Source organism: Leguminivora glycinivorella, chromosome 7, assembly GCF_023078275.1.
Source record: "Leguminivora glycinivorella isolate SPB_JAAS2020 chromosome 7, LegGlyc_1.1, whole genome shotgun sequence".
Lineage (NCBI taxonomy): Eukaryota > Metazoa > Arthropoda > Insecta > Lepidoptera > Tortricidae > Leguminivora > Leguminivora glycinivorella.
The window spans coordinates 15,897,883-15,921,908 of NC_062977.1; the positions used below are offsets into that span (position 1 = coordinate 15,897,883).

The following is a 24,026-nucleotide window of genomic DNA, read 5'->3' on the forward strand; positions in this document are numbered from 1 at the left end:
TTGTTGGCAGCAAAAACATTTGAATTAAACAATGGGTTTAGTTTCCTCATACAAAATTGAATTTCTTTAGTATCCATAGTTAAGTAACATATACAAATTATTGATGATCATGCAAACAATGATGAATTCCAAATAAAATAAATTAAAGAGAACGGGGTATTTATATGTTTCTTAACTATTGTAATCTACAGATACATCACGATTTTTATTTATTTCAATTATATTATCAAATTCTGCATACACAATACAGTTAATGGTACTAGTTAGAGCGGAATCAAAACGTACTTCTATCCGAACGCTACCATGTCTAACAAGATTCCAGTGTGAAGTTGAATTAGCAGATAAATCAGGAGTTAAATCAAAACACAATAAACAATAACCTTGACCAAAATCTGTTCTGCTTATTCCATTACCCTCGTTATGGAAATGAATACCAGTTCCAGAAAATAGAGTGTGATATGCTGCTGCTATTGTACCAGAACTAAATGAAGGTTGTAATGTTTTAGAAGGAACTTCATGACCATCTACGAACAAACTAAATGAATTCATATTATAATGTTGAAAATTAAACGGATTTAATGCTAAATTACCATTAAAACCTGAATTTGATACAAATCCAATAATACATCTTTTAGGAATTTGTCCGAGAAATATATTATCTAATGTTTTACCCTGAACCCCCGTCGGTATTGTGAGAACCTTAACTTCTGCCCTCGTAATGGGGTACTTCGCAGTTGTTGTGGCTAATACTTTTTGATGGGCTAACAAAACACTAGGATTGATTCTCGTTCTCCTTACAATGAGGCTGGCATCCATTATTTGTACTTTGAATTTTTTATCTTGGTGGCAAATAAGATTGAATGATTCTTTTGAGCGAACTAACTTAATACGTAGTTCTACACCATTTATTAAGAATTTCTCTTGATTAAATATATCACCATGTAAATGACCAATCATTTCTACTTCCTTACTCTCCTTGATAAATTCCAGCCTTTTGTTAAACCCTTTGTTGTTAACGTCAACAGTATCCATATAGCCCGGCGTATCTTCATACCACAATCCACAAGTAAGATGAGTTGTTTTGGCTGCTGGTCCGTAGTTGAGAAGATTTTCCATATAAGCACGGTAGGCATATGTATTGTTTGGTGGTGATATGAGTTTTTGATTTAAATATACATCAAGTTGATTAAAAGAGAATGTAACCAGTTATTGGTGGGTCCAACTGCAGCATCTGCTTTTAATTTAGTACCATCTTGGTTCAACACTTTAGCAGTAATGTGTATCATTGTGTGTGATAGATCTATGTAGTCATCACCTGATCCAGGTACTTGAAATTCGATTGGACCGTCATCGCTTAAAGATGAAATTGGTTTATAATGAATCCACTGTCCGCTTTCAATGCTTGTTTGAGTTGATGGAAGGGCAAATATATCTAATTCAGATTTCGCACACTCACATGAATGATTATGTAAAAATGACATTATTTAGTTTGAAAATATATCGTTATTTATATCTTTTTTATTTTTTTACTTCCTCTTCGTCGCGATGCTTTTAGAGCAATGAGCGGTTCCCTTCTTTTATTGGACATTTTATACCCAGATCCTGACATAAGGGAATCAATTTTTTCATCGGCCTTTCTTTTCAGGTTTGCACTTGCTTCCTTGAATCGTGATCGTATGGAACTGTCTATAGGGCGAGCATTTACCATATCAGATAAGAGTCCAACTCCTGCTCCTAAAGTTTCTTTTCCAATGGTTCTTAAACCACTAGATAATAAAGGGAGTACGGATCTAAATAGGCCTCCCAAAAAACTGCCTATACCATGTCCTCTTTGATATGGAACTCCCTTATAGACAATTCCTACACCAGAGCCGGCTTGGTGTGAATAATAATGTTCGTAAGGACAAGAGGTTGATGATCTGTTATACATCATTTTACACGTTGAAAGTGTAGTTTCACGCAAGAAGACCCAAATTGAAATGGTACTCTAACACCGGTTGTTGTTCTTATATCTATTTCAATTGTATCAAACTCTCTTCGTAAAACTGGTACATAGTGAGCAGGTGAGAAAATATGTGTTTTATAAGCTCCATAAATGAACTTAGTTGGATCTAAAGGTATTATTCTAAGTAACGATGTTATAACATCTCCAACTACTTGTGGATGAATGATATCTGTATAAACAAATATTTGAGATGGTAAACCTAAATATAAATTTGCTGGGTTTTTTCCCAATGTGATTTGTTTCAAATTTGTTCTTGGTTTAAAACCCATTTGAAGACTTAGTATTGGGGTTGTTATGATAGAAGTGATATCTTTATTTGATGTTGTTACTCCTATCATTTTTGTTAGTTCATCATAACGAAATTTTACATTATTTTTTAACTGAGGGTTTTCATTAAACGCTTGAAGAAAGTGATCTATATTATCGTAAGTAGTGGCTGGTATATGAGTTTTTATATCCACAATTTTTGAAGTCTTGTCAGCAGGCGAAAACACTTTTTCTTTATATAAATTATGTTTTCATGCTCTTGTACATTATACATAGAACAAGGGTATTGAAATTCCACCAAACCAACTACCCATTCTCCATCCAATTTAATGGTCTTTGGTAATTTTGTTAAAAAATGTGCAGTCGTATTATCTGTGTAATAATCGGATGAACTATTACTTAACAAAGTTAAATAAAAGCTATTATCACTCATATTTTCTTTAAGCTTGATTCAGGTATCCAAGAATTAAATTTATTAGGATAACCTTGCCACTTCACTAGTATTTCCTTTCTGCCAGCAACTCGACGTGAACGTAATATTTTATCAATTTTATACTCGTTGGAGGGGAGGTAAGTTACTTTTTGTAATTCTTTTGAATAGAACGTCCCAATTATGCGTTCGCCTTCCAAATCCCTTAGTGTATAAACAATCCGAGGAGATCTTTTAATAATTGAATTAATTATAAATATTTCATCACTCCAATTACTTTCGTAACCTTTTTGAAATATATGTTTGTATTTAGTGATTCTAACATGATCTCCTACGTTTAGTTTTGCAGTTTCTAGTGAGATTTGTCTATCTGTATTGCGATCATATAAATTACACCAAACAGTCATAATATTATTAGAGTTAACATCAACTGGACACATTTTTATGCTTGAATGATAGCTGTGGTTGTAAGAATAAAGAAGATCTTGTAGAACATTTATGTAATTATATGTATTCTTATGAGTGAAGTAACGCCACATTTTCGTTTTAAGAGTTCTCTGGAACCTTTCTACTATACTTGCTTTAATATCAGGGTTATTAGTGGTATAATAATTAATATTTTTACTTTTGAAATAATCTCTTACCACCTTTGAAACGAATTCCGTACCTTTATCAGATTGGATATGACGAGGAACTGAGTTGGCTTCAGTAAATATGCTTTCAAAACAATGTTTAACTGTTGCTGAATCCTTCTTCTTCATGGCTCTTGCAAAAGCATATTTACTGAATACATCGATAACACAAAGAATATATTTGTAACCATCATTAAATTGACTATATGTACTCATGTCACTCAAATCAGCTTGCCAAAGTTCATTAAAGTTAGATAGAATGTATCTATTTCTAGTAAACCGCCTGTGAACAGGTTTATGTAGTGTATACGTGTCTTGAGATTGTAACCATTTTTTTACATCTTCTTTATTCATTTGACCTTTCATTTCCTTTGTTAAATTATTTAAACTGCTATAACCAGCGGGATGAGAGATATCATAGTAGATTCTGTTAATATCTAATAAGGAGTCCATCTTTCCCAATTTATAGTTTTTGCAGATGATTTTTGTACTCGTGTAGTAAGAGGAGTAGATGTGTTGTTTTCTTTATCTAACGAGGCTCGTGTTCTTATAGAAGTAGAGGGGGTAAAGGGCTCAATCAAAGGAGTGTCATTAATAAATGCTAAATTTGTAGGATTACCAATGCATGACTTAGGAACTTTGATATCTTTTAAAAGTAAAGCAAACACTTCCCACCCAATTGGTTTAGGACGTTTAAGACATCTAACCGTGTCGCTCACCAAATCGGTAATATTGCTATTTTGAATAGTCTGGTTGTTTATAACAACTTCACCAGTCTGCTTCCACCAAATTTTAGGTTTACTTAAAACAATGTAATCTAATAGCGTTCTAGCTTTTTTTTCATAAGATTTAGGTAATATCTCTATTATTTTTGATGGACTGATCGGCATTGATTCTTGATTTATTTCACCAGGTGTCGTGTTAAACAAAGATGGTGCAGCTATCTCAGTTACATCACCTTTCGCTGATTCCTTATATTCTGTCTCCTCCTTTTTGGGTATCTTTGAATTTATGATATCATTACTTTCTTTGTTGAATTGATCGAACCCCTCCATTACTATAGGTATCTTAAACGGTTTTCGATCTGTTTCAATAAAATGTAGAAACCGCTGCAATGCTTGAGAATAAAGCATCCATTTTTCACGATCGTTCATTTTACTTTTGAGAATTTTTTGCATTTCTTCATCTAGCCGAGATGAGGAATTTTCAGGAGGGTTCTCATTGCGTTTCAACTTTTCAATAAAGTCCGATTCAACTAATAACATTTTTTTCGTGTTTTCCATTTTGTTTATTTATGATAAAGAGTTAACTAAGGCACTTAGAACTGCTCCTAAAATAATAGGTAAAAAGGCACCTCCTTTTTTGAATTATAACCGTTTTTCTTAATTTATGTTTACCTTTTGAAACTAATTTCCTTAATATGTCTTTGTACTTTTTTAACTTTGTTTTTTCCTTTTTTCTAAAGGAATTTTCCCATTCAGAACATTATAAATGCACTCGCATATAATGTTGATCTCTTCATCATCACAAGATTTAAGTAATGCAGTACGATATTTGGGTTTAAGCAAGTGCAATGCTTCTAATAAATGTTTATATGTGTTTACTCTTGCATGCATCATGTAGAACTGACTAAAATTTGTTGATTTTTATCATATTTAAATCCTTTTTTGGGTACATACACTGTGCAATGTCCATCAAATGGAAATATTTTTGTTTTAAAACGACATATGTCATTTGTATTTTGTTTCAGATCAATCATAAGGTAACCATGAGCATCCTTTGTAGCATCTTTGTAGGCTTCATCCACGAATTTTGAGTTTTCAGGACAAACTTGTCGTGACAGGTATCGTATTTGAGTTTTATCTCTAGGGTTCTTAAAAAATACAATGTAGCTTGTGTTCAGTGAAATATCACGTTGACCTCTTCCTTGATGAAATATGTTTTGTGTTATATAAAAAACACTTAAATTTCTATGATGACTTCCTTTAGTAAAAATATCAACAACTCGTCCATCTGATTCTCTCATTAAATCATCTATTATTAGAAGTTTAGGTTTTTTCCCATCGAAAATTGAAAAATCTGGTATTCCTTGACTATAATTTACATTTTCTAGATTATAAAGAGGTTGCATTTCATCATAACACCAAATAATTTCATCAAATTCTATGTTACATATCTCTTTAGTATTATTCAAAAAATTTGTAACAAATTGAGTTTTGCCACACCCACTGGGACCTGCGACAATGGTAGTGAAAGGATGATAAAAATGAATCATCTTTGAATGCTGTAATATGTTTAACAGTGTTGATATGAATGCGGATAGACATTAAATGGTGCTATTCAATAAACATATTACTATTTAAACTAAAGTAGAGTAAAAAAAAAAAAAACCTGTTAAAAAATATGTATATTTATTTTGATATTAACACTTTTCTTTATAATCTATTGTTACATTTTATATACCCAACCACCAATTTAAATTTAAACATAAAAAACAATAAATCTATGTTTACAATATTCTTATGCCAAAACACGAATAAATGTTAAATTAGACAATTAATTAAAATATAATTTACAATTAAATTTAAGTTAACTATTCAAATTTACATAAAAAATATATATTACAAACAATAATTCGAATTTGAATGTTCTGTCATTTACATGACAAAATTTAAATTATTTTTTTATTTTACAATGTCCCCACGCAAGGGTGTCACAAGTGTTTTCTAATAAGTAACGTTTTGTATCATCATGAGATAATGATATTTTATTAATTTTTTGAGTGAATATTACATGTTTTATAGATTTAAATCTTAGCATTTGAGCACGTTGCACATTTTTATTAAATAAACATGTTTTGAAATTATTTAGAGTAAATTTCTTTGTAACACATACATTGACTCCTTTAGCTTTTGATAAAACACCATATTTACCTTTTTTGTCATCATTCTCATCATACTTTTCAACATCTAAGGCATACATTTTAGATTTTAGACCAACGAACTCTTTTAAAATTCTACCATTATTTTCATCTTTGAAAAATCCTAATCGCTTTTTATTTATAAGTGGGAAATTATATTTATTGATAGGAGGATAGTCAGATGTATCAAAATAGAAATTAAGATCTTGTTTTATATCTGCATAAAAATTTTTAGTGAAAATTTGATAAATTAAACTATCTGTATCTGTATAAAGAAGTTTGAGTTTGTTAGGATATTTGATTTTCATGTAGTTGTAGTGAAAGTCATACATTAAAGTTTTTGATATATCTAATACACAAAACCCCAAATAAATCGGTTTATTATAAAAGACTTTAGTTTTTTCAATTGAACAGCTACTAAATTCTCTGAGAATATGGATAGACTGTGGAACTCAGGTCTAGCTATCAAAGACTGAACCCCTTGCGATTTCCCTCGATTTTCCCAGTGATTTAATAATTTGACGTTTACACGTTTTGCAACATTTTCCATAGTCTTACCGAACACTGAATTGTTCATTAGTTTAAAAAAATCTTTTTCAAAATCAGATGATGCCAGCGATCTCATGTGGGTATTTAAATCTATGTAACTTTTTAACCACATAGACTGCTGAAATTTAAGAATGCGATGTATTTTACTTAATACCAAACCATTCTTCAAACACTGTTTTAGATTTCGATAATGAATTACATAATTAGTTTTTCTATTTAAATTAGGAATCAGTTTTTTTCTTTACAATTACCCAAACAAACGTTTTCAGGACAGAATGGTAAATCTGAATGTGAGTCATGAATTTCGTTAGGGTATTCGAGGTCAACTTCTAATATGAAACCATGATCAGCGTCATCGGCTATATTGAAGTCTGTATCTACATGAACCCATTCAAATTTACCTGTAGGGAGACATTGAGACATAGCCCATCCGTAAAGGTTGTTTGCATCAAAATACATAAGATAGGACGATGGTATGTTTGAATCAAAATCATCCATAAATTTATTATTAGCTTTCGCATATCTGTTACTACATTGCGATATGCCACCTCGAATATTTTTTGCAATGAATGATATTTTATCTATATCAGTTAGGAGTTCTAATTTTATTTTTGTAGTAAATAACATTGCATCCCAACTTAATCCTGGAGCAGTATAATAATGAGCGGGATCTAAACCATAGGTCTTAAGACAAAGGTTTCTAAAATTTTCAAATACGTCAGCCAGTAACAAAACATCTGTTTTTAGGTATAAATCGGAATAATCGCCCATATTTTTGCAACGAAAGTGGGACCAAACATCTTTTGCATGATTATAATCATCTTCTGAGATGTGACTATCAGTCAAAGAACTAAAAAAATTGTCTTTAGAGGGAAGATCAGTTAACTTTAAAGAATCGTATGATGTCATGTATTCATACGGATACACACCCTTTCGTAATAAGCGTTTAAAATCGTCCTCACAAGTGAAATTCAATTTTAATTCATGAAATTGTTTAGGAAACAAGTTTTTTGCTAGTTTATCAAGACTGCTGGGCATAAATTTAAGTGAATCTACAAACCTCAATTTGATTGTGCGATTATTTATTTGTAACTTCTTAGAAAATGAAATGTATTTTTCTTTGTTCTGTGGAATCAATTCAATGTCCCCTTCCACCAAACCAAGTCCATGTACTATGAAATGACTATCATAGTTACTCAAATTATGAAAAAATACAGGTATAAATTGAGGTGCTTTGTATTTTTCAGAACAAAATGTATGTGCTACGCCTTCGTAAAGACCAGTATGGAAATTGTAGGAAATGATAGAATCACTATTTAAATTTCTATCACAAATGTAACATGTCCTACTCTGAGCAATATGTTTATTATTTTCAGTGGATAAAGGCAATGGAGTTTTTCCGAAAGTATTCCTCTTACAAATGCTTTTTAAATCTTTTTCTATGTACTTCATAAATACCTGGGTGCAATCTTTACCTTTGTATGTTCTATACACAGACAATTTATCATTATAAGAACACTTAATATAATATCCAAAACTATATACCTCATGTTTTTGAATATTTGTAGTAGAAGATGTTGTAGGGTTATTTGACTGTGTTGCTATTGGGTTTAAAAAGGCTTCAAAATCAGCATAAACAACAAAAGGCACCCTTAATTTACGTTCGTAATTATCGAAGGTAACTTCATTGGTGGGAACGTTTTCATTGAACCAGTTTTTCTTTTTATCTTGTTCTGAAGGTAAATGTGTGCAAACATGGAAACAATCGTTTCTTTGATGTTTCATTAAATTTTCATGAGTTGTGAAGTTGGATAAGCATCCATCGCAAATATGAACAGCATGCTGTGTATTTGATAATTGCTTAGATACTAATCTAGATAAGTTTTTGATAAAGCAATAATGTCCGTTACTATTTTTGGATATATACAATAAGTTCAAATGGATATCTTTTCTACACTTTGTTAAATGCAATGGCCCTACTATATCATGTTTTTTATTTTGAGAATTGTATTCAATTCCAAAAACGTTTATGCTCATATTATTATAATTTTCAAATTTTGGAATATCCCCCAATTTTATTGGAAAAGTTAAATCTCTAAAATTCAATTTATTTTTATGAACAATATACGATTTAGTACAGTTTGAACGATGGTTTGTTGGGGGTATAATCCTGACAATACTGCCCATCTAAAACATTCTTGATCACTATTTTTTACATTAATAACTGCTTTTTTATTTTGAATATCTCGTGGTAACTCAATATAAGAAGAACCGCGCAACGGATTAAATTTGTTAACATTAACATCTAGATAGTTAAATTTTACTAAACCCCACCCACTGTCTTTTCTTTCAAAGTTAGATAATTTTGTTAATATATCCTTAACCACGGACTCGAAAATTTCATCCTTGTCGCTACTAGTATCAATAATATTGTTACATAGTTGGAAATCAAAAGTATTATTGATTTGTTTGCTCTCTTGTGTAAAATCGGCATTTAGAATAAAGTTAACTTTCAATGCAAAATGATTACCAAGGGAACGATCCAATAATGCAAAGATTTTATCTCTATTCTTTTGTAAAATAGTTTCAGGTGTAAAAGGTTGGTAAACTTTTTCATTAAGTAGTATTCTATAAGTGGCCACCCTATTCTTAAACGCATTCTCAATTAATTGAACATCAATCCATTCTAAGTCAGATCTTATAACATTATTTTTATGAAGATTACTGTTTAAATGATTTTTAAAATATCTTTTAGACACTAACTTTTTACATACAGAACATTCAATTTCAGCATTATTATTTGTACTTACAATGACAGAAGGGGTTGGTTTAGATGACGTTGATGATGTAGGCTCAACAGCTAGGCGACTTTTCTTAACAGATACTTCTTCTTCTTCTGTCTCTAAAACTGTAGCCGACCTTTTCAATCCACCTCCTATTTGAGAAGATCTAAAACAACGAAAACATATACATTTATAAATACTCTGATGCGAGATATAATTAAAAATATTTAAATGTTACTTCATTTATACTAACTCAAATCTTTTCGACACTGCTGACAATAGGCTTGCATCATTAAAACACCGTCAATTACATCTTCAGATACAGTTTTCTTCTTGGAATCGTTGATATAATGACCACTACATGGTGTAAAGTATGGTTTAATATCAAAATCTTCCACTAATGTAGAAGGTAACTTATTTTCTGTGTACCAGAGCCTTATACTGTTATGGAAACATTTTAAAATAAATTCTTTACTTAATTGTGCAATCTTGTCACGAGGTAAAGTGGGACCAATATGATAGTAAGTAAAAACCATTTTGGAAATGAACGTCACAAATAAGTATTACAATTATTGAAGCACGGTGGTAAAACACTGAATGATAACAATCTCAGATACCCCGTTTATATATGTGGGCTCTCCCACCTTACCATCAACGTAACAATAAGATCAAGTATCGCCTCGTTAAAAAACTATCCTATTGTTCAGCAGGTAATGGAATAATCGCTACAAGTAGAAACAAGATCCGGTCATAACAAGTTAAAACTCAACATGAAGCAGGTATTCGTTAAATGGTTTGAACATGCAGGAACATGAATATTTTAAGTGAAAATAACTTACGTCTCTCCGTGACATTGGCTCACAAGTCGGGCGGCTTCATATAACTCTTCATCTAGTTCGATTACTTCACAGAGTCTTATAAGTTCCGCATCATAAACATCACAGTTCAGAGAATCCATTGTCAAACGAGGCCGCCTCCCCACATTGAGTTTCTGCGTTAAGTAATTCAATAAAGAGTATACATTTTATAAAACAAAGAGGGTTATTACATATTAACAAATGTAGTGGACCGACTTAACACTTTTCGTCATTTTTAATGTGAAACAATGCAAAAGAATATCTTACAAGGAAATTTACTTAAATCATAAAAAGGAAAGATAAGAAATGTGAAACACTTTAACACTATCCTACTGCTATCGTTAAAAATTATATTTATCACTGTTTCTTATTATCTATAAAATATTTTACACATGTGTCCTTAGAAGCTAATTGTTTTGTAATATTATATACAATATTTCGCGTATTTTGTAATTCCAAGTCGTCTTCCAACGCAAAATACTTCAGTCTGACGTCCGCGTGCTTCCAGTGTTCCGTGGGTGGGATGTTTTTGATTGTTTGCATATCATATATCTCTATTTTAATTAAGTGAGATGAATACGCCCCATCATCTTGTCCAGATGATAAATTAGCCACGCCTTCTGGCGAACTTTTGCTTACATTCGAAGACCGTTTCAAGGTTTTACACTGCTTTTTAGGTCGTTCAAAGAAGCTGTCAATATTATTTCCAGGACGTTTCTTTGCGAGGGCTTGCTTAACTTTGAAACCAGCTGTACCTTCCTCATCGGTTGAATCACCCTGATTTTCCGGGTAGTAATAGTTCTTGAAAGTATTTTCAGAGAACTGAAACAATGAAAGACAATATTTTAAACACTATTAACAATTCTATTAATTAAATACAAAGAACACTAGACGAAACAATATTATAAAAAGGCAATATGGGTTACAGTAATTTAAAAAGAAAAACATACTCACGTCCATTGTTGGATCTGTCTATAAACACTTCACTTTTAAACGCACACTCCACTTCTCTATATACCACACTAGATACAAGGAGCTCTGGTACAGAAGGCTGCCTCTACAGGAATACTTATTCAGCCTCGACTCTCTTTGGCTTTTATACTCGTAATATGGTAGAGAGCAGGGGAACGTACCATAAATCTTGTTTCAACCAGTTCATCTTATACCTGAACGCAAACAATAAACTTTTTGTCATTTTACAATACAATAAACATCTATAATAAAGCAACTAAGTTGTTACAATAAAAAATTCAAGTCACAAGAATTACCGGTGCGTTAGTCTAAAACATGTTTACACCAGTTAATGCTTTGTTAAATATGAATACAAAGTATCATGCCTTGACATGTTCGTCGAAGGATCTCTTTACCTAAAACCCGAATTATTCAAATAAACGGAAACAATAAATATATATTATCTTTAAAAATGCACAAAAGACATTTTTATTCACATAGAATTAGCCTTAAACATGTTTTAACCGGTTCTCAGTTTCTCACGTCTTAACAAGTTTATTGAAAGTATGCATTCTCTTAAACAATACACAAGTCATAAAAAATAATAATAGACATAGGTAAGTAAATTATTCAAAGAAGGTACAATAAATAAAGCAATTAAGCAAAAACGCAACTTCACAAAATTACCGAGGTTTATTCAGATACAAAACATTGAAATATATGTAAAAAAAAAAAGTTTGATAAGATGGGAAATTAACTTTTATTAAGACGTAATCAAAAATTGACTTATTAATCATATGTACAAATTTGGTAATACAACAAAGAGATGTATGATAGAAATAGGTATAAGATATCATAAATATTCGAGAAAAAGAAAGATACGCTAGATAGGATCGTTAAGTTTAGGTATTTGGATAAACTTAAATGTAACTCAGAAGTTCTTAAGTTAAAACGTAATTATAATACATTTCATAAATACCTACATTTATAGAAATAAAAATAAAAGTAGGTGAAACTCAGTTAGGTTTCATAAAGGTAAGTCTAGACTACTTAGGTTAACTAAGAGTAGGTTTTAATTAAATTTGGTTAGGTTACGAATGGAAAAGTTAGGTATTTTAATTAGGTTAGGTTAGGTTAGAATCGCAATCCATATGATCACAAAGTTATACTAAAAATTAATTATAAAATACCTATCAGTATGAGACACAAGGAAAAGGTGTGCATGACACTGCCAGGTAGCTGGGTAGGGTAACAATGGTCTAGCGCCGAGTCCAGATCGAACAATAGAAAGGGTCGGTAATCCTTTTGTGACCGTCGTGCACAAGGTGTATTGTGTAAAGAACGTATTCTGTAAATACTAGAAGGAGGCTTCTGAGAGCGTCGAGACCCAGCGCAATGAATCTAAATGGGGGCTTTTTTTTTTTTTTTTTTTTTTTTTTTTTTTTTTTTTTTTTTTTTAGGTTTAGCAAGACCATGGATGGACGGTGGTGGGGTCCTGGGAGCAGGCCCCAGACCGGGGCTGGTAACGGGGGTATCCTACTACTGGAGTTCCTCAAAAACATTCAATAAAATTATTTTGTCGGCAAAAGTACCTTGTCTGGAGGTAGAGACTTTTGGAGACGTATGGGATTTGAAAGAATGTAATCTTGCACTAATGTCATAAATGTTAGGTAGTGAGCAAAACACTAAAAACACAAATACGTGATGTGACATCTGACGCAACATTCGGTGATGATGAAATGTGAACGTACGGAATTCAAGTGTATCTTATTATTGTCTCAATAATATCTAATCAACAAACACAAACTTATTTAAACAGGTTCTTCTAAATTGTCACTCTCACTATCCGCGATAGCAAAGATAACACTACGAATGTGTTTCATTACGATAACTAAATCACGCAATATTAAGGTCGTTGCCCCCGGCTATCACTTTGGACGATAACATTTACACGGAAAAAATCCGTCCTCAATATGGCTACAGATAAATTATTAGCCAGTTTCAGAAGACCTACCACCCTCCCCTACTAGCAAACATTTAATGGTGAAATTAGGACAAATGATACAATGTCAGAGGTCTTGTAAGAGTGGACAAATGCGTTAACGATAGTGTAAATATGCCGTAAATGTCCTTGGGTGTGGACTCCAAACAGAGGTCGTCTCGAGAGGTTGCTCCTGTAAATATTGGAACTACTTGAATTTCCTGTCGTGTCCAATGTAAAAAAAGTGTTGAAAAAATATTGCACTATGAATTGTAGGTAATGTTGATAATGTACTAATGGATAATTTTTAATGCAAATAGCGAGTAATTAAGTTGTTATTCTGAAATGGCATAGAATTACCACTTTAAAAACAAGTAAGTTGTTATTTTGAAACTGCAATGAGGATTTGAATAATTACAGTTCAAGTGCATAACGTATTTTCAAGACACTCGTATTCTAGCTCATTTCTACCTTATAAGTAATTCAGTAAAATTTGTATTAGCATTAGGTACACTTGAAACTGAAAAAGATTTAGAAAGTGAACTAGAAATGACTTTCTTGTGAGTTAAAAAGGGTTAGCAATATGTTGAGTCGGAACCATTTCGTGGCAACTAATATGTTTTAATTTCTTTTTCCCGTCACTAGCTCAGAAACACGTGTTTTATCCACTAGTGGATAAAGTAATTTGACCTTGAATATAGTCAAAATTTCTACTTTAAAATGGATAAAAGTCGGTGAATCCAGTGATGAAGATGATTGACTACCCTGTGGACCTACTGGAAACAGTCATAAACGCGGTTTTTGCGTTGCACTTTCCTCGGTACAGTGAGGGGAAAAGTTTTTTGTTACACACGGGTGCAAATATATTTTACTTGTGTGTTGAAAAGGTGCACCTAACGTCATCGGCGAGACTAAGGCCCATCGTCTCCGTTGGCTCGGCCACGTTTTAAGAATGGTTTGAAGAATAGGTCTCTCAGTAGGACGGAGGCCAAGTGGACGGCCTAGATATCGTTGGGGTGATGCCGTTGAAGCGGATCTGCACGATCTCCAAGCATACAACTGGAGGGACGTCGCTAAGGATCGGGATGATTGGCGTACACTCGTGTCGGAGGCCAAGACTCATTTTGGGTCGCTGCGTCAATAAGTAGTAGTAGTGTGTTGAAAAACTTATGTATAGTTATCACAAATAAATAATTGATTGATTAAAAAAAAAAAAAACTTATTACGTCAGTGTACGAGTGCAAGGCTAAAATGGTCATCTTTACAAAACATCACGTCGTAATAATCAACCTAACCTACTTTACGTCAGTGCTATTCTGTTTAATATAACCCTAGAGATCTTTGCTAGCGCACACAATAGCATGACCTTGTCTATTGTATCGGCTACTTAAACTATGCCCCATGGGGTGTCATTAATAGAGGCTAGGAAATGGACTATCGCAGTTTCTTTGTTACGATATAGGACGTACAATAACTGGTTATTTCAGCTCCTGTTATAATACTGCCTCTTTACGGTATCGAGGGGTTAGGAGTACGTGCTAAACTGGGCCACTTTCGAAAATTCGAATCTACATTCATATAACTTGACTGTGATAATGATATATAAACGCTGTTGCTATTACGTCATCGCCCAAATCAATTGTTTAGTTGTAAACTTTTATTGTTTTTTTTTTTTCATGTTCTTATTTACTGTTTTTTTTTTAATTTAAGTTTCATGACGCATTGGATTTATCTGTAATGTCATTGAAATATGTTTTCAAATAAATAAATAAATGAGTCTATGCAATTTTTTATCTACTAATACCAACAAGTTGTAACAGTATGTTAAATCGTTTCAACTACATTGTATCCTCGATGAAATTGATAATAAATTAAATATCTTTGTTTTATATTGACAAATTTATGAGCGAATGTAATAAGTACCTCCTATAACCGAGCAAAGTGCTTTGCAAAATCGCTACTGTTTGAAATATGTCCTAATTTACTACCTTGACAGGTTGTTTCTTACAATGTAGCTTTCATGATTATAAATTAACTATATTTTAAGACACGGTAAGTATATGAAAACGTAAAGGTTGCAAAAATTTTAGTTTTTCACATGTGCGCATAATTAGGTAAATATTATTAGAACCCTATTTGTATATGCCTTAATAGTTCGAATAAGACAGAAAAACTGATATAGGCTCGTTGCGTTGACTCATCGAGTGCACGCATCATGATTTTTACGTGTCACTATATTGAAACGCAGAAATCCCTAAGACATTGATCTGGTAGATTTTTTGATCCGCCGAGATCCTCCTGGCTTCGAAATTTGCCAGTTCAGATTTGCAAGTTCTGTCTAGGTGACAAAGGGTAAACAGTAGATTGGGGCCTATAAACTATAAGACGCCGGTCGGACGGAGCTGAATACATACTTTTGTATCCAGCTCATTTCGAAGTCTGATAAATAAGACAGTAAAGACTTCGTCGGCCATTTCGCCGGCGCCAAGATCCAGACACGAGCACGCTCGATGAAAAATTTTAAGTGTAACGCCGTGGCTTGCGTGGGCGACGGTCGCGCGATGGTCGCGCGACGGCGATGCGACGCATACGAAATCAAACCTTATCGATATGGAGGTATGAGACGCGACGGCGACGGTCGCCCACGCAAGACACGGTGTAAGGGCTGAGCTGAGTGCACGCTCATATTGGGTGTGCAGCGGGGAGGGCATGTTAAACAATTGAAGCTCATACAAGTGCCCTGAGCTGAGTATGCTGCATACATTGTATACACGCTCGCCCTTTATAGTATAATAGTAGTGAGACTACTTAAAAAAATACAAATTAAAATATTTTCTATGAGAAAATAATTTAATTTGATCTAGAATCGGATAGGATAATGTGAAAACGTAGTTACACTAAGGACCACTTGCACCAACGAAAATGGAGGGTTAACCCGAGGCTTAACCCACCATTTTATATGGAATTTGACAGTTGATAACCCACTATCCTTGAGTTAAGCGGCCCTAAGCGGTTAAAAGGTAAAATATATAACTCACCTATTTTCCCATTAGGGCTGTACGGCCCGTAGCTGCCCGTTGACAGCGGCGACGAATACCCGTTGTTCGGCTGCGGCGCCGGCGACGGCGAATTCGCTCCCGCGCCGCCCGCCATCCAGTCGCGCACGTGGCCGTTCGCGCCGTTGTGGCTGACGCCCGGCTCGGCCTTCACCGCGCCGGCCAGCCCGCGGTATGCCACCTCGTGCTTGAGGTCCATGCCGCTGCTACCGCATGTTGCGCTCGCGCCGGCCCCGCCGCCCGCACTCCACACTTCTGGAACCAAAGGAGACTTATTGAGACTTTGACTTCAAGAACGTCGCAGCTTCGACCCTCAATCAACTCGATAGGCGTTATGCTGAAACGGTGCGTCATAAATTGACAGAAGATTGATTGCGAGTTAACCTTGGATTTTGTTTTTTGTCGCCCTGGTGAATCAACAACAACAATAACAACAATAGGGAACTTGACTGTAGTTAAAATAAAATATTTTATACCATGCACGAAATAAAGCATCAGATAAATATAAGAAAAACATGGACAAAAGTTATTTTTAAATCCAATTTCTATTTAATAAGTCAGGTAGAAATATATAAAGTAACTGAGTTGACCGTGACGTCACTCAATTCGATTTCATAATTATGAATTCCATATTAGCAAGTCGTTCAAATTCGTTTTGACAGTTCTTAAAAAGAAGCTGATTTGACTAGGAGGCAAGTAGCCTATAGTATTAAGACAAATATGAAAAGGGCTGTTAGATTAGAGTAGCAGCATCATTGCGAAAATTATTGCTGACTTTTTAAAGAAAGGATACGTACATTGAAACGTTGGTACGTTAGACATCATAAGTAGGTAGTGCATTTTTATCGAAAGTCATGATTATACCACTCATTACAACATGAATAACTAAATGAAGAGCCTTCTGATCGCCTAATAGTACAAATGTGAAAAAATATTTTCATAGTAAAATATGGAGCGCGTCTTATATGGCACACGTCATAAAAATATACCAATTGCCATCCATGAACCTATAATTCTATGGACGGATAACTCCGAAGAAAAACCTGTGATTCCATCATCCACATTGATAGCTTTGTCTATGACCTCATCCACTAATCTCCCGTTAGTCGGATCGAGGCGCCCGTGGCGAAAACATCTCCAGAAAAATAAGAAAATATGCCTACATGCGTTGTCAAATTGTGTAAAAATGACAATAATCGAAAGAAAAAATAATACGGAGCAACTTTTCATGCATAAATTAATACTTTATCGCGTTATTATGCGTATAATCACAATATTAATTAATGTTCATAATCGTAAACCAACAAACTGCAAAACAAGAGTGTGACCAGTATTTTTTTTAAATAGTGTTTGCACACGGCGCACTGAGTCATTATTATTTGTTAATAACAAGATATTTCTAAGTTTCCATTAAAATAATTAATTTTTGATAAATTAAGTGAAGAATTGATTTTCTTTTGACCCGAATTATAATTATTTTGATTTTCAATCGTGTTTGCACATCGCAAACCGTCTGCCATTGCTGGCTTGAAAAGTCGCCACCAAGCCATAAAATAAAATTAAAAAAAAAAAACGTCCGCCATTGTTGGGTCACAGCCGGTCTTCAGTGAGACTCCCTCTGTTCTATTACTACTCTGTGTTGCCATCATTCCATTTCCCAAACACTTTCATTCTTGCACAAAAGGCCTGCTCATAATCGCTGCAATTATAGGCTCCTTGCTGCCCTCATCCAATACTATCAACCTTCGATTATCAGCCTTGTGGGAGGTCTATTGTAGGTGTTGGTATGCCTATGAAGGAGATTTGAGGTAAATAAATCAATAGTCTGATGTAACTATGAATTATGTGCTCACCTGACAATTATTCTGAATTGTTTATCTTCAACTAGCTACTGACATATCACGTCATTTTGTATAGTCTATGACATAGTATATAGAAACTTTTTTTATATCTATGTATGCTTTGGTTGTTTTGGTGTGTCAGTAAAACTTTTCTGTTGAAGAAGAAGCAGAAGGCAGAAACAAAATGTAGTACAATCTTTTTCTAAATTGTGATTTAAAAAAGTAATTAAATGACATATTTCAAGTGATTTTAGTTACTTGTTGTGAAAACTGGAGATTACCTATATTTTCACGAATTGAAAATTCGTTTACTAAGTAATTTCTGTAACAAAGACCCACAAATCATGGTACGTTTAATCTTTGATCTCATCTCAAGATAAGAAGTATAAACATTAAAGAACAGTAAACGTTGCTTTGAAGAAAGAACAAAGACTAGTACCTACTGAAGGCTGACGCCAAGGAAAAAGTGCTAAAAAGGTATAAATTACTAGATTTTTCTTAGCAACAAATTTTACTCGAGATGGACAATGCTTTGTTTTCATTAAAGGTTAAAAATAATTAGACATTTCTGAATAGAAGTCTAAGTAATATTTTTGCTTTGAAGCGTTGTATAAAAGCTAAATAAATATTATTTTGTACTAAATTGGACGCCCATATAATGTTCTTTCCTCGTGACAGTCGTGACTGTAAATCGGATTCTGAATGATGAAAATTAAAACAAGTAGGTCAAGCAAAAACTACCCTGGCTCATCACGAAATTAAATGTTACTTGGGTATACCACTTAAAACCTTCACGTTATATACCTTTATTTCAGAGTTCGACATTTAGATGCAAGATTCAATCACGGTCAGGTGTTCTGGGTGCGCAATGTGCGGGGTATGTTTCATAGACAGTTTTAAACATTATTATTTAAATAATCTTAACGAATAAATTCAATCCAAAAAAAGCTTTTCTTATTTGGCAAGGCTCCGAGTTCCACTTTTCTTATCTTTAAAGTTTTGCTGTGCGATATTTCTTGAACGCCAACTAAATTGCAAGCATCTTAAATCTAGCAGCTATCTGTAATCACCTCGTGAAACAGCGTCGCCGGATTAGCCCATTTATCCGGACTAATATGGCCGGGTTACCCGGGTATACCCGGTTGAATATTACCCGGATAAGACGTTGGCAATTGGCTACATTGTTCACCCATCGTAAAAGGAGATACATGGATATTAGCTGCGACGTTATTTAAGACGTGGATGTCCCCGTTTAAAAGGGTAAGACCGGGTCTCCTCGTTTTTAGTATGTGATATTCATATGTTTTTATATCTGTTATGTGGATTGAGGAAGCGGGAGATTAAAACCGAAGAAAAGGTTGGACGGATGGTGTTAGAGATGATATGAAACGAGCGGATGTTAATGATGAGATGACCGATAGAAAGATATGAAAAAAATTACTCGTTGTGCTGACCCCAAGTAAATGGTATAAGGGTAAGCAAATGATGACACTTTTTGATTACACTTTCGTTACAAAATATGTAAAGTACTTAACAGACCTACACAGTCACCTGCATAAATATATTACACAACGACAGTAGAATAACTGACACTTGTTTGTAGAGAGATGCAAATGCATATCATTTGCGACCTACGCAGATTATATATCGTCACTACTTTGAAAAAATATCGTATCTCACGCTGCTCCTCAAAGTTAAAACGCAGTAAGTCTATATGCATTCCATATATACTTACTACAATTTTCTTTTCATTGACAGACGAAGATACAAGTTTTTTTTCCCCTCACTAGCTCGGAAACACGTGTTTTGTCCTTTAATACCAGGGGGTAAAAACGCATTTTATCCACTAGTGGGTAAAGTAATTTGACCTTGAATAAAGTCAAATTACCTGCTTTAAAATTGATAAAAGTAGGTGAATCTAGTAATAAAGATGATTTACCACCTGTGCAACTACTGGAAGCAGTAATAAATGCATTTTTTGCGATGTAGTTTCCTCGCTATAGTGAGGGGAAAAGTTTTGTGTTACACTCGGGCGCAAATGTATTTTACTTCACGTGTGTTAAAAAACTCGCAAGTTCAGGATTCTATTCTCGAACCACTCTCTTCAATTCCACACTCGGCGTTAAAATACAACTTTGCCCCCTTTTATAACAAATAACTATTAAAAGTCGTGACGATATTAATAATATTGGTGCAGGTGACTTTACTGTACATTTTTAGGGTTCCGTAGTCAACTAGGAACCCTTATAGTTTCGCCATGTCTGTCTGTCCGTCCGTCCGTCCGTCCGTCCGTCCGCGGATAATCTCAGTAACCGTTAGCACTAGAAAGCTGAAATTTGGTACCAATATGTATATCAATCACGCCAACAAAGTGCAAAAATAAAAAATTGAAAAAAATGTTTTATTAGGGTACCCCCCCTACATGTAAAGTGGGGGCTGATATTTTTTTTTATTCCAACCCCAACGTGTGATATATTGTTGGATAGGTATTTAAAAATGAATAAGGGTTTACTAAGATCGTTTTTTGATAATATTAATATTTTCGGAAATAATCGCTCCTAAAGGAAAAAAAAAGTGCGTCCCCCCCTCTAACTTTTGAACCATATGTTTAAAAAATATGAAAAAAATCACAAAAGTAGAACTTTATAAAGACTTTCTAGGAAAATTGTTTTGAACTTGATGGGTTTAGTAGTTTTTGAGAAAAATACGAAAAACTACGGAACCCTACACTGAGCGTGGCCCGACACGCTCTTGGCCGGTTTTTACAAATAAAATTCATAAATACTCTTCCTACTGCCTTATATGGTTAAAAAATAACGTCTCAGTATATTAACTTATAATGTATTTATTTGAACATTAACATCCATCGAGTCTTGACACACTGATGTATGAAAATGTCAAGCATCCTGTCATTCCGCATGGCATCTACTTAATTAGTATTGCATTCACGTCCTTTCGCGTTTGCATCGCAGCTTTGCAATTGCAGACACGGAAATTTACATAAAATAATCATTTGTCGTTTATTGTTGGGCGTAATAAAATAACTCTGTAAAATATGGCGAGATATTTGCAATATTGAGGCGAGCGTACATTGTACTAAGATCAGTGAGGTTTCATGTGGTTAAAGAGTCCTCGTGCATATGTATTAATATGGAGTATGGACCCTCTAGGCAGGGTATGCCACATTTGACATAAAAGTGGATGGTCGCGTGAAATAGTCTTTACATTATTCACATTTTCATTTTACTTTTAGTCAGTTTTGAAAGCCCATCCCCTTTGTTTAATTTTTTTCAGTATAGATGGTGCTTTTTTTACGCACTAGTGCGAGAAGTGGTTGGTTCATTATATGCCAGGAATACCGAAATCCGTCGTCGCACTAAGGTGCAAGACGTAGGTTTCGTTATTACTAAACTAAAATGGAGTTGGGCGGGACATGTTGCTAGGCAGAGTGATGGCAGGTGGACCAAAATGTTAACGGAATGGTGGCCGCTAACAAATGTAAGAAGTGCCTGGCATCCGTTGGCTCGTTGGGTCGACGACATCCGAAAAACTGCGGGTCATAACTGGATGAGATTAGCCTAGGACCGGGAGATGGCGTACTAGAAGAGAGGCCTATGCTCAGCAGTGGGCGATAAAGGGCTGATATGATGATGATGATGATGATGCCAGGTTGAAACTTCGGATGGCCATCTTTACTGAAAAACGTCGTACGGTACACGTGCGAAAAGGAAATTCGTAACTGGTGTCGATTTGAAACACTCCCTTCGGTCGTGTTTTAATTTATCGCCACTCGTTTCGAACTTCCTTTTTTACGCATTTGTATCGTCATGTACTAGCCTACTTCGTTTGCTTTGCAATCTTCTAATAGTCAAACAAAAGAGCATATAGCCGTGGTAAATCTACATCAAATTGTGTGAAAGTATTTTCTATAATCCCAATATGATATAAATAAGGAAAATGCAGCTCATATTTCTATGTAGAAGCGGTTTCACCTTTTCCTATTAAGTCTTACGTCCCTTTTACGAAGATAATATAAGAAAATACTTTTTTGCTAATATTAAATGAATTGTATGTACTTGTTACACAGCAAAATGCTTGTTTCTTCTACTAATTTTGTCGTACAGTGAGCGTCAAATACATTGCGACATTTGCGGCAGTCAAAATGGCATTTCTGCGACGCGAAACGAAAACTAAACGTCGCGAAAGGTAGTCTGGCTCTGTCGCGTCAATACGCACGACCGATAGAGATAGATAGCTAAGAAAGAGCAATTATCGTGACTGTTTATATGTAGATTCGGCTACGCACACTGATCTTTATTATTATGCTAACAAAGGTGTGTTACGATATATTTAGCGCTTTGGTTGTCACAATTCGAAACGTCGGGATACATTTTTAAATTCATTATACGCGATTTAATCCGTTTCCATAGTTTTATTTCATGAGTAACTATCGCGGTAACCGAAGACAATATTATGTCAAAAGTATTTCCAGGTTCATAAATCCAATACGTAAATGGCATCTTTTATTACTCGCTATCCTTCATTGTCCAAGGTCACATCGTCCGTGTGTCTGATCTCATTATACACTTGATTATCTCAGCTGTTCAACTGGTATCCGATTCAAACCCAACATACCATCAGCTCAGCTCAGCTGTGAAACTGGTATCCAACCCAAACGCCGGTGCACGGGGCATAGTGCAAGTACGCATTGCACAAGCGGCGGCGCAGAGAAAGCGCGTGACGTCACGACCTCGACACGCTCACCTACTTGCGCCCCGCCGCCTGCGCAGCCCAATGTCGGAGCTTTCTCCGGGCCCTCATACGCCAATCAAGTCGATCAACCTAATCTCTCATCTTGGGTCCCGATAGTGATTTCCTTGACAGAGTCGAGTGCGTCGAGTTTTGGTCTAGTTTTTAGAGTTGGGTTGGTGCAGAGGCGGCTCACTCCGCGTTTCTTCCGTACATTTCGACGGCCGCGAGTTTGCGGCCCATATAGTTTGACAACCTTCACGCTGCGCAATAGAACTCAATGTCGCATGCAGTCCGTTGACAGGTTGTTGAGAGTGAGCCTTCTGTACTTGTACTTTTATATATTACAATTACAGTTCCAACTCCACGTTTAAAATTTAGAATTACATCAGATCACCTTTATTCGGGCCGGGCTTAACTCTATAAAGCTTCTTCAAGAGCGTTTAAAGTAGCAAAGTGTCTTAACTACACTTAAGCGTAACAATTGGGCCATTAAAACTAAAGTATCTGACTTGTAAAGAGTTCTGGAAGTAGACTTGAATAAATGGTACCAAGATCGTGCTGCTAAATTTAGCTATAGTAAGAAAGAGTAGCGAATAGCGACCACTAAAAACTTTGACCATTTCACTATGATGGAACTCATAATACTCCTAGTTAATGTAGATCGTAATCATAACATTAGATGTTACGACTTGACTTTAAACCTTACAAACTGACGGCTACGGTTCGTTGTTTTTCTCGCAGCACCTGACACTTCCCGTTTTATGTGACCTTTAAGTTCCACCATTCGTTATGAGAAAGCGATTTCGTAAATGGTTGTGGCATGTCCTACTTTGATTTTCACGGATCGCTTGGCAAGCTGCGGCGCCGGCTCTGCCCTGCGACGTCCATTGTTCAATTCCACACGTGACATTGGCTTTGGCTCTCGTCTTCGTACTGCTGTTTAACTAGATGATTCTCTTTTATGACTCACCCGATAAGCTTTTATGGCACATTACAATAACG

At 34.7% G+C, this 24,026-nt stretch overlaps 1 protein-coding gene across 2 annotated transcripts in view; it reads right to left on the minus strand.

The window, feature by feature from the left end:
• LOC125227808 (ecdysone receptor) overlaps positions 1-24,026 on the minus strand; it is a 349,096-nt gene that overhangs the window by 180,712 nt on the left and 144,358 nt on the right. For both annotated transcript variants that reach the window (XM_048132156.1, XM_048132155.1), the window contains exon 3: positions 16,414-16,686. In XM_048132156.1, the coding sequence (XP_047988113.1) occupies positions 16,414-16,630 (217 nt within the window). In that variant the 5' untranslated portion in view covers positions 16,631-16,686. The remainder of the gene's footprint in view (positions 1-16,413; positions 16,687-24,026) is intronic.